Source organism: Notolepis coatsorum (genome assembly GCF_963971535.1).
Source record: "Notolepis coatsorum genome assembly, chromosome: 17".
Classification (NCBI taxonomy): Eukaryota; Metazoa; Chordata; class Actinopteri; order Aulopiformes; family Paralepididae; genus Notolepis; species Notolepis coatsorum.
In genome coordinates, this window is record NC_140181.1 from 106,283,858 (window position 1) to 106,296,192 (window position 12,335).

The following is a 12,335-nucleotide window of genomic DNA, read 5'->3' on the forward strand; positions in this document are numbered from 1 at the left end:
GCCCATAAGCAGATTTCCTTTTCACTTATTTTCTCTAAAATAAGATGTTAAGACTCGACCAGCTTAAAGGAAGCTCGTGGAGACAGGAGCTGTGTGCCAGTCGGGTAGCTCCTCATACTAACACCTCGCAGCGGTGATGAGATTCATGCATTAACATTTCTTATCCGCCTCTTTTGTCCCCGGGCTGGATGGTGAAACGACATAATAATCGCTGGACGTGCGCGGTGATAAAGCTCTCGTTGGCAACACTCACTCTCAGGGGTTTGGCCCGAGCGCTTGTCCCCGCTGCGAACAATGTGCTTTTCCTCAAATTGTGCGTTTGAAAGTACAAATGTTCTGTTGCTAGTAGTTACAGGCTTGTTATTGTGGCGTGTGTGTGTGTTTATTTATGTATGTGTATGTGTGTGTGTGTGTGTGTGTGTGTGTGTTTGTGTGTGTTTGTGTGTGTTTGTGTGTGTTTGTGTGTGTGTGTTTATTTGTGTATGTATGTGTGTGTGTGTGTGTGTGTGTGTGTGTGTGTGTGTGTGTGTGTGTGTGTTTGTGTGTGTTTGTGTGTGTGTGTTTATTTGTGTATGTATGTGTGTGTGTGTGTGTGTGTGTGTGTGTGTGTGTGTGTGTTTGTGTGTGTTTGTGTGTGTGTGTTTATTTGTGTATGTATGTGTGTGTGTGTGTGTGTGTGTGTGTGTGTGTGTGTGTGTGTGTGTGTGTTTGTGTGTGTTTGTGTGTGTGTGTTATTTGTGTATGTATGTGTGTGTGTGTGTGTGTGTGTGTGTGTGTGTGTGTGTGTGTGTGTGTGTGTGTGTGTGTGTGTTTGTGTGTGTGTTGGAAAAGCTCTCTGAGGCTCTGTACCCCCTGCTGCTCTGTGGGGCCACCCTGCACCCTGACCTCTGACCTCTCTGTGGGCCACCCTGCACCCTGACCTCTCTGTGGGGCCACCCTGACCTCTGACCTCTCTGTGGGGCCACCCTGCACTCTGACCTCTCTGTGGGGCCCACCCTGACCTCTGACCTCTCTGTGGGGCCACCCTGACCTCTGACCTCTCTGTGGGGCCACCCTGCACTCTGACCTCTCTGTGGGGCCACCCTGACCTCTGACCTCTCTGTGGGGCCACCCTGACCTCTGACCTCTCTGTGGGGCCACCCTGCACTCTGACCTCTCTGTGGGGCCACCCTGCACTCTGACCTCTGACCTCTCTGTGGGGCCACCCATGCACTCTGACCTCTCTGTGGGCCACCCTGACCTCTGACCTCTCTGCTGCTCTGTGGGGCCACCCTGCACTCTGACCTCTGACCTCTCTGCTGCTCTGTGGGGCCACCCTGCACTCTGACCTCTGACCTCTCTGCTGCTCTGTGGGGCCACCCTGCACTCTGACCTCTGACCTCTCTGCTGCTCTGTGGGGCCACCCTGCACTTTGACCTCTGACCTCTCTGCTGCTCTGTGGGGCCACCCTGCATTCTGACCTCTGACCTCTCTGCTGCTCTGTGGGGCCACCCTGCATTCTGACCTCTGACCTCTCTGCTGCACTCTGACCTCTCTGATGAAACGCTCCATTTGTAGGGATTACTATGTACCGTCTGTCTAACGGGTTATGTGCAAACAAATAAAGACATTTCAATGAACATGGATAATAATAATAATACAATGTCTGGTATCATACTATTACCTTGCAAGGGAGACAAATTCAGCAAGTATTGGAGGCAGATGTTATAATATGTTCCTAACATTATATTAAGAACATCCCTCCTCCGAGGGTTACTGAATTCTTCCAGTAGTTTTCCAGTTCCACGCACGTCGGTTGAAAGACAGAGCTGCGACAAACCATTGTGTTTCCATCACATCACTGTACCTTCGCAGACGTCGGTGTTGACGTGATGCCCGGGGGGACTGACGTGATGCCCGGGGGGACTGACGTGATGCCCGGGGGGGACTGACGTGATGCCCGGGGGGACTGACGTGATGCCCGGGGGGGCAGCTGAGACGCCGCTGACACGAGAAGCTCCCCGCCGTGTTCACCGCAGCGATCACTGGACCGGCAGGCGTGGGGCGACAGACACTCGTTGATGTCTGGAGGCAGAGGAGGGGAGGAGAGGAAGAGGAGGAGAGAGAGAGAGAGAGAGAGAGAGAGAGGAGAGAGAGAGAGAGAGAAAGAGGAGGAGAGAGAGAGAGGAGGGGAAGAGAGGAGAGGAGGAGAGAGAGAGAGAGAGAGAGAGAGAGAGAGAGAGAGAGATGAGAGAGAGAGAGAGAGAGAGAGAGAGAGAGAGAGAGAGAGAGAGAGAGAGAGAGGAGGAGAGAGAGAGAGGAGGGGAGGAGAGGAAGAGGAGAAGAGAGGAGGGGAGGAGAGGAAGAGAGAAGAGAAAGAGAGATATGGGGAGGAGAGAAAGAGAGATGAAGGGAGGAGAGGAAGAGGAGAAGAGAGAGAGAGAGAAAGAGGAGGAGAGAGAGAGGAGGGAGGAGAGGAAGAGGAGGAGAGAGAGAGAGAGAAAGAGGAGGAGAGAGATGAGGGGAGGAGAGGAAGAGGAGAAGAGAAAGAGAGACGAGAGGAGAAGAGAAAGAGGAGAAGAGAAAGAGAGATGAGGGGAGGAGAGGAAGAGGGGAAGAGAAAGAGAGACGAGAGGAGCAGAGAAAGAGGAGAAGAGAAAGAGAGATGAGGGGAGGAGAGAAAGAGGGGAAGAGAAAGAAAGATGAGGGGAGGAGAGAAAGAGAGGATGGGGAGGAGAGAAAGAGAGGATGGGGAGAAGAGAAAGAGGGGAAGAGAAAGAGAGATGAGGGAGGAGAGAAAGAGTGGAAGAGAAAGAGAGATGAGGGGAGGAGAGAAAGAGAGATGAGGGGAGGAGAGAAAGAGGAGGAGAGAGAGAGACGAGGGGATAAGAGAAAGAGAGGAGGGGAGGAGAGAAAGAGGGGAAGAGAAAGAGAGATGAGGGGAGGAGAGAAAGAGAGATGAGGGGAGAAGAGAAAGAGGAGAAGAGAAAGAGGAGAAGAAAAAGAGAGGAGGGGAGGAGAGAAAGAGAGATGAGGGAGGAGAGAAAGAGAGATGAGGGGAGGAGAGAAAGAGGGGAAGAGAAAGAGAGATGATGGGAGGAGAGAAAGAGAGATGAGGGGAGGAGAGAAAGAGGGGAAGAGAAAGAGAGATGAGGGGAGGAGAGAAAAAGAGAGGAGGGGACGAGAGAAAGAGAGATGAGGGGAGAAGAGAAAGAGGAGAAGAGAAAGAGGGGAAGAGAAAGAGGGGAAGAGAAAGAGGAGAAGAGAAAGAGAGATGAGGGGAGAAGAGAAAGAGAGATGAGAGGAGAAGAGAAAGAGAGATGAGGGAGAAGAGAAAGAGAGATGAGAGGAGAGAGAAAGAGAGATGAGAGGAGAAGAGAAAGAGGAGAAGAGAGATGAGGGGAGGAGAGAAAGAGGGGAAGAGAAAGAGAGATGAGAGGAGAAGAGAAAGAGAGATGAGAGGAGAAGAGAAAGAGAGATGAGAGGAGAAGAGAAAGAGAGATGAGGGGAGGAGAGAAAGTGGGGAAGAGAAAGAGAGACGGGGGCCAGACGACGCGTGAAATATGAAGACGAAGAGGGAAACCAAACAGGCGTTAAGTGCAGGGAAGAGGAAGGTGAGAGAAACAAGTGGAGGAAACGGAAGAGAAGGGTGGCATTAGTACGAAGCCCCTGGCGTCACGCTGTAACGGGGGGGGGGGGGTCTCGTGACGGGCAGCTTAAGCAGGGAAGGCCCCCGGACGACCCCCAAGCCGCCGGTGATGGATTTGAGGGCATGGCCGCTGGGTACGAAACGGCCACGCGGTGAGAAATTTGTCAGCGCACTACAGTTCACTGCCACCGAGGCCGGTAAACGAGGCAAGGGGAGACGCCGCGGCTTAAGAGCAAAGTGCGGTCTTCAAAGAGATGTCTCTGACGCACAGGCAAGGGGTAGCTAATCAGTTTTGTACAATAAGGATCCGGTAAGCACAGTCTCGTCGTGGAATACGTGCCGTATGGTATGCGCCGGTCGGTAGGATATAGCACATCATCCCACAGTGGAGACTCAGTCGCTGAGAGGAACCCGGCTTTCTCTTTGTCTCCATCAGGCTGTGTTATTGAGACTAAAGGGGATTAAGGGCTGTATCTCCACAGCACATCTAGGGCAGGGCTCGGCAACCTGCGGCCCCGGAGCCGCATGCGGCTCTTTAGCCAATCAGCTGCGGCTCCCTGGCCAATAAATAAATTAAATAAAAAATGTGGAAATAAATTTTATACATTTTTTTTTTTACATTTTTTTTATTTTGGAGATCGATGTCATACTGTGACACTGAAATGAAAAAATATTTCATCAACTAAAATATTTAGTCAACAAAAATATTTCATCAACTAAAATATACAGTGCCTCTCCCTGCCGTCTGCAAGTGGCTAATCTTGAGTTTTCCGACCCCCCATTAAGCTAACCATGGATAAATCCAAAAAAAGGAAAGTCTGAGGAAAATAGAGGGTTTAATTCAGCGTGGACAGATTAATTTGCTTTCACGACTAACGATGCAGGCTTGCCTGTATGCCTGAAATGTGGTGCGAAATTTGCGAACAACGAAAAATTTACTTTTTATTTTATAGATTTTCCACAAATAAGGGAAGGACTCAAATAGAGCTGCAGGGTTTTATTTCAAAGTAGGTCTACAGAAAGGTCAATTGTTTTGTCTCCTCTTGTGTTTTATTTAAAAATAGGTCTACACAGCCAGTCTTTTTCTCCTCTTCATAAGAGTTTGAGGTTTCCCTTTGTTATAACAGGTAAAAACAGCAATAAAAAGTCAAATTTTTCTTTTTGTTGCTTTATAATTCCATTAATGCAACAAACTGTGTGCTATAAGTATGTTAAGTATGTTAAGTATAAAGTATAATAAATCGCAAATTACTTTGGGTATGCAATTGTCAGGCGTTTTATGCTAAATGTGGGGTATGCTTGGGGATATATAAAACATTATACACTGTGTTATCTTCATTTTAAGGGTAAATAGGTTGTGTGATTGGCCACTGACGTTTCTGGTCATGTGACATGTGCGCCCAATCGCGTGACGCGCCCCTTTTCCGCCTCTAACAGCCTGCAAACTACCTTTTTTTTTTGATCCACTTTTTCTCCCATTTTTCTGTATTTTTCTCCCATCCCAATTTTCGTATCATCCAATTCAACCCTCCCCTGTCACGAACGCTGTTTCTTGCCTCCCACAAGCCGGCTGCAATGTGGACTAAGTCATACATAGCACGAGTCCCCTCCGGTACTTGAGGTAACAGCAGTCGCATCTTTTCACCTGCGCAGCTCGATCTCTCAGTGTCGAGGAGTAACGCGTGGGAGGCTCACGCTGCCCCCGACACTTCCTGATTCTACTGCGCAGGCGCACCAACCGACTTGTAGGAGTCGCTTGTTCACAACGTTCGATCCCCACCCTTCAGTTTTCCCTCCCCGTAATACGGCCAATGTGTATTACTGCGGACGACCAGCTAAACTGAAAACAATGTGGAGAGCTGGATTCGAACACGCGAATCCTAGCGTCTCCACACTGGTGGCGAGTGCCTTGCCCACTACACCACCTAGCCGCCCCTAGCCTGCAAACTACCTAACGCCTAGTTTATCACTGGTTAAGCTTAGACGACTCTTTCGAAGTTGGTTAAGGTTAGAGTTTGGAATCAGGGCTGGCGTTCTATCGCCCTGCTCTAAGACAAACTCTAACCTTAACCAACTTCGAAAGAGTGCCTAAGCTTAACCAGTGTAGAAACAGGCGTCACACGATTGGCGCGACCAGAAACGTCAGTGGCCAATCAGATCGCAGAACGCGAACGCGGAACTGGAAATCCGTTGGTAAAAGTAATCAGGCGTCCGGGCTAACTGATGTTTGCGTTTACAACTTGACATGAATTGTTCATTCAATCAAAGCTTTAATTGTCACATACAGTAGGAGGAAGACTTGACCAGACGCCTTAAAGACGCTGTTAGGAGAGTATTTACAGATTTACATTTGAAATCCTCATCTCAACACTGCGGTTTAATGTTTAAATTAAACAATACGTAGTTTATAAAGCCTGGCGTCAGCATGACATTGTGTTTTTAATCACTTAACATTCTGCTCTATCTGAGCGGTGAGCAGATGCCTTTAATGACCAGTCCGCATTTGATAGATGTAAGAGCGTCGGCGTTGGATCCATTTATTTTGTATACCGAGCCGAGTCAGAAACACTTGAAGCGGCCCAGAGTGGGCGGAACTGAGCAACCCGTTAAGTGCTTTTTCCGCTCAGTTACTTAAAGCGCCCTTTGATTTTGACACATGTCGTTAGAACATCATGGCCCAAACGAACGACGGATAACGCACTTCATAACGGTCGCCGCGGTGCCTCGATTGACCTATCTCAAACCCCACCCTCTTTTCTTGATCCTCCAATCACAATTGTTGCTTTCCCTCAAAGAATGATTACTTTTCAACAAAAACCTATAGTCACTAAATTGACTGTTCAGAAAGACCGATTTGGTGACTGTAGCCCATATCCAGGATCACTACGCAAAAAAGGGGGTACAGACAAATGCCTTTTCCTTTAAAAAAGTGACAGAGGAAACGTCTGGAGCTCAACCCTACTAAAGGGTTAGATAACATGCCGCTCAGGTTATTTCCCCCAGTGTAACGCATATTGTGAATCTTTCCATAGAATCGGGAAAGTTTCCAAGTGAGCTTAAGCTGGCCAGAGTAATGTCCACTACACAACAAAAGCAGCAAGCAGGACCATGGTATCTACCGTCCTGTCTCTGTCTTGTGTCATGTCCAAGATTATAGAAAAGATTATATGAAAAAATTTATCTGTATATTACATCCCATAACTTGCTGTATGAATTTCAATCAGGGTTTAGAAAATCCCACTCCACAGACACCCATCATCTGTTTCTAACAGATCACATCAAGAAAGAGATAGACAGAGGGAATCTCTGTGGCATGGTGATGTTAGACCTCCAAAAGGCTTTTGACATGGTGGACCAACTGGGCCAGCTCATACTTGAGGGGAAGGGAACAACGTGTAGAGGTGGGAGGGGTCCTTTCAGATCTGAGGACGGTGGACTGCGGGGTCCCTCAGGGCAGTGTGCTGGGGCCTTTGTTCTTCCTCCTATATATCAATGACATGCAGTCAGCCTGCTCATGTGATCTCCTGCTCTACGCTGATGATTCAGCTCTCATGGTGTCTAACGAAAACAAAGCAGTGATTGAAAGTAGACTGAGCATCAAGTTAGGTCTTTCAGAAAACCGACTCCATATAGGAAAAAACGGAATCTATTCTATTTTCTACTTCAAGGAAACAGAAAAACCAGGAAGGGTTCAAGGTACAGTTAGGTAGCTCAGTTGTCACCAGTACTAAATCAGTGGTGTATCTAGGGTGTACTTTAGACAACACACTCTCAGGGGAAAGCATGTCTAAAAAGGTAATAGTCAAAGTTAACTACAGAATCAAATGTATTGCAAGAAATTCTAAATACCTGCACAGGAAAGCTCTAGAGCACTGGCAGGGGCCTTAGTTCAGTGTCATTTCGACTATGCTTGCTTGTACTGGTATGACAGTGCCCCCAGCAACTTGAAAAATAGACTTCAAACTGCCCAGAACAAGCTGGTTAGGATAGTACTGCAGCTCCCCACTCGTACTCACTTAGACCAGCCCCACTTCAACAGCCTGCGGTGGCTCAGGGTGGGCAAAAGAGTATCCATGATAAAATTATGCCTAGTCTATAAGATTTATAAAGGGGAGGTGCCAAGCTACCTATACAATTACTTCCAATATGTCAAAAATAATCACAGCCATGAAACCAGAGGTAGAGACACAAACATAGTCCATTTTAGATTTAAACTTATTTCGTACGGCCAGCAGACCTTCCTTTATTCAACTGCAGTACTGTGGAACAGCCTGCCCAGCAGCATTAAACAGGGCCTTAAAGCATTAAGCATTAAACATTAAACAGCTTAACTGGCTTCAAAAAGTCTGTATGAACATGGCTATCGGTATAGGAAAGAGAGGGTTTCCTATATTCCTATTATTCTTTTATCTTCTATACTGTATATGCATAATAGTCTCTTAATGTTTTATGATGATGTTCAATGTTTTATGTTGACACTTGATACCAGGGACCATTATGGAAATAAGTGCTTGCATTTTATCATGTTTTTAACGTTTGGATGATGTCTCTAATCCACAATCAAATCAATCAACCAATTGGAGGATCAACGAAAGAGGGTGTGGTTTAGCCCAGTGGTTCCCAAACTTTTTCAATCAGGCCCCACTTGGGTAGGTGGACATAATGTCAAGCCCCACCTAACCTGGTCCCCACCTAGATGTAGGCTAGAATTTATTTTAGGCTACAAACGTGCCATTTCCTCTACTACTAACAAGACAAGATTAACATAACAAGACACAAATACAGAATTAGTTTTATTTGAAAATGAACAAAAGCTTGGCAAATGATCCTGTGCCACTGTGAAATAATTAGGCCTAATTAAAAATGTTGTTGTAGGCCTACAATATAGGCTACTTCCCCTAAAATTAGGCCTACTATTAACTACTGCAGGTTGCAAATAAATCACTTTTCATATTCCCATTCTATTCTATATGTGTTTTATTCCTTTTTTTGGTATGTTTTTTTATGCCTTGTTTTTGAATTGCCTATGTTTTTAAAGCCTATGTTTTTACCCTGTAGCACTCTGAGATTTTGTTTCCAAATGTAGAGTGCACTACAAATTGAATGTATTATTATTATTATTATTATTATTATTATTATTATTATTATTATTATTATTATTATTATTATTATTATTATTATTATTAATGTGTGTGCTTGCCTTCCTTTGCAAATCTTCTCAAGGCGGGGTCATTGTTTTGAGATCGCCACTCTCAGAAGTTGTACCCGGAGTACTTGTGGGCTTGCTCCGCCGCTCGTCTTTTAGCCGTTACTAGAAATGTCTCCATTTTTGTCCGATTCCTCTCACAAATTCCTCTCATGCAGGCTAGCGTTATGTTAAGTTACGTTTCACTCTCTCTTCGATTCCCATTCATTCACTTATTCGATTGGACAATATAGCTAGCTAACCTGAAACACAAACTTACAATGCTTTTACAATGGACAATAACACCGTTTGTGGCCAAACGTATTTAGGCTTCTGAATGTGCTCTGTATAAGGAATAACACGTGACAGTCAATACATTTTTGTTGACATTGGCGTTTATCAGTTTTGGTAGGCTAAATTAATATTACTGCCCCACCTGCAGTACCTCCACGCCCCACTAGGGGGTCGCGCCCCTCACTTTGGGAACCACTGGGTTAGCCTGACACGTCGGTCGGACCCATGAAATGTACGTGAGCTAGCTCCATAGGGTCTGAAAGCAGCGCATTGAGACATAAACAAAGAGCTTGCCGGGAGAACATTTTCGTCAATAAAGTCAATTTGACCACGGTGATGTGATGCGTTACCAAGGCAGTCAGACAGGGGGTTTTATGTTCAAGTTTAGAGTAGCCTTCATTACATTACATTTACATTTAGTCATTTAGCTGAATGCTTTTATCCAAAGCAACTTACAAGTTCTATACGACAAGTCAGCAGGAAGGGTACAACTCTTTCAGCAGAGTAACAATGTTCATGAAACAGTGCTGAAACTTGGGTGCTGCAGTGTTGAGTGCATAATAGTAAAGACATATTAATAGTAGGAAGAGTGCATGATAGTATAAGACAATAAGAAGGTTAGTGTTTTAATTTAGTATTTTTTTTTATCCACTTTTTCTCCCATTTCTATTTTTCTCCCATCCCAATTTCGTATTATCCAATTCTCCCCTCCCCTGGTCGGCTGTAGTGAGGACAGAAGCCTTGCATCACGTGTCCCCTCCGGTTGAATGAGTTGAAGAGGTAGACCAGCGAGCAGTGCGTTGCAGTAGTCGAGGCAAGACCTGACTGTTCATAGCGTGAGCTGTGCCTTGTTGCTGTTGTTAGTACAGAGAGGGGCACAGAATAGTATTTTTCCACACTTTAATGTGATTACAGACCCGGGAATTCCCCCTGCATGAGAGACAAGATGCCAACACATCATCACGGTACTCACAAGACACCAACAGTGTTAATTTAGTCAACGGAAATGATGACTAAATATGGTCGTCAATGAAGCTTTTTTCCCCTGACGATAACGAGACAAGACGTCACGTTAATGTAGATCATGTGACACTAACGTGACTAAATAATTAATGCAATGTCGTTGACTACAAACAACGACACAAAATGTAGTTTACAAAATAAAATCTTGCCGAAATCTCTCTTCATTTTAAGACGAGACAAAATGATTATAACTTTTAGAATAATTCATGTTATTATTAGTGCAGCATTTCCATTTCCTGTGTGCAGCGCAAGCGCTTTGATTAATTTCCTCACTCGTGTTACTTGTTCTTATAGCCAGCATTCTAGACAGCAGTAACTGCACACGGCATGGGTTTAATGGAACAATGGTGGGGCAACAGGGTCTCGGTGGTCTTGTATGCAGTGGGCTTGGACTTGGCAGAATGTACTGTTGAAAGTGAAAGACGAGGAGGAGACTAGTTTGAAACTAACTGCTATGTTACTGTTAGCATTAGCAACTAGCTAGCTGTCAAATCATCTCTAATTCATTCTCGCATTCCCTTTACTTCTCACGCTGGACACTAAGTGCAAGAAACAATCCCATCGCTGCCACCAATGTAACCGAGGAATAACTGTGGAACTAGTTGCCCCCCCCCCCCCAACATTAGGCTGGCCCCAATGCTCCCAGTGTTTAAGTCCCATCTTAAAACACATTTGTTTTAAAAAGAAATGTGTCTGCTGCTGTAATTTAGTTTGTAGTTCTGTGTACTTTGTATTGTGTTTATTTTTTTTTATTTTTTTTTACTATATTATGGTTTTTACTGTGAAGCACTTTGGTCAACCATGTTGTTTTTAAATGTGCTATACAAATAAAGTTGGATTGGATTGGATTGGATGGGTCTGACGCGTGATTTTTTTCCATAGCCTCTGTGAGCGAAGACGCTCTTTGATTGCAGCGAAGAAGAAAAAGACGCTCTCCGATTGGCTAACCCTAACCCTAACTCTAAGCACAACCACGTCGAAGGAATGCCTAAGCATAACCACTTTGAAGGAATGCCTAAGCATAACCACTTCGAAGCAGAGAATATATGTACAAGGCGGAAGAGACCCTTCGGAGCTAAACCAGTCAGAGAGGGTATTTTCTTCTTCGCTGTACGCGGCCTAGCCAATCAGAGAGCGTCGGGCTAGAGATCACTTCCTCACCTTCACAGGCCTGTCCGTCAGCCATCAGAGAGAACCCTGGAAGCAGGAGCACTGGGCCGTCCGGCCACTGGGGAGCACTGTTGCATACATGGGCGGCTTCCTGCAGGGCAGAGTCAAACACAATGCACCTCAACAAACAGCGGTTAGGGTGACACAGGGGGGGGGGGGGGTATCTGGACCTGCGCGTGAGAGATAAACACCGTTTACTGTGGCCCCCTACTGACTCATTTCCTGTTCCCAGGTTCGACCCCTGACCTGGTCGTATTGTATTTTCCACTTCTGGCTCACAGAGAGACGCACCCCACCTGGAAAATATTATTAACCAAACTAGAACGACGACGACAACAACAACAACAACGGCATTGCCCTGAACAAAGCATGACGTGAGCCCCGCCCCCTAATAAGGATAATTTGGCTGCGACCTGAAATGACCTTTGATACAATCTGGATGCTTGCTTGCGTGTGACATTTGTAACACAATTACGTGCCAGGAGAATGGCGAGGGTTGAAATAACGTTGTGTCGATCTGCAGTGGTGTGTGCATGTACTGTGTGTGCGCGCGCGTGTGTGTGTGTGTGTGTGTGTGTGTGTACTGTGTGTATGTACTGTGTGTGTATGTACTGTGTGTGTGTGTGTGTATGTAATGTGTGTGTATGTGTACTGTGTGTGTGCGTGTGTATGTTACTGTGTGTATGTACTGTGTGTATGTACTGTGTGTGTGTATGTACCGTGTGTGTATGTAGTGTGTGTGTGTATGTTACTGTGTGTGTGTATGTTACTGTGTGTGTGTATGTAGTGTGTGTGTGTGTATGTTACTGTGTGTGTGTGTGTGTGTGTGTGTGTGTATGTATGTACTGTGCGTGTATCTACTGTGTGTGTATGTACTGTGTGTGTATGTAGTGTATGTAGTGTGTGTGTGTGTGTGTGTGTGTGTGTGTGTGTGTGTGTGTGTGTGTGTGTGTGTGTGTGTGTGTGTGTGTGTGTGTGTGTGTGTGTGTGTGTGTGTGTGTGTGTGTGTGTGTGTGTGTGTGTGTGTGTGTGTGT

At 45.8% G+C, this 12,335-nt stretch overlaps 1 protein-coding gene across 1 annotated transcript in view; it reads right to left on the bottom strand.

Annotated features, from left to right (window-relative positions):
• Positions 1-12,335, bottom strand: part of LOC311244211 (fibulin-2-like) — a 92,428-nt gene that overhangs the window by 30,421 nt on the left and 49,672 nt on the right. The window contains 4 exon segments of the mRNA XM_084333617.1: positions 1,847-1,972; positions 11,292-11,333; positions 11,336-11,344; positions 11,347-11,391. Coding sequence (XP_084189743.1) covers positions 1,847-1,972; positions 11,292-11,333; positions 11,336-11,344; positions 11,347-11,391 — 222 coding nt within the window.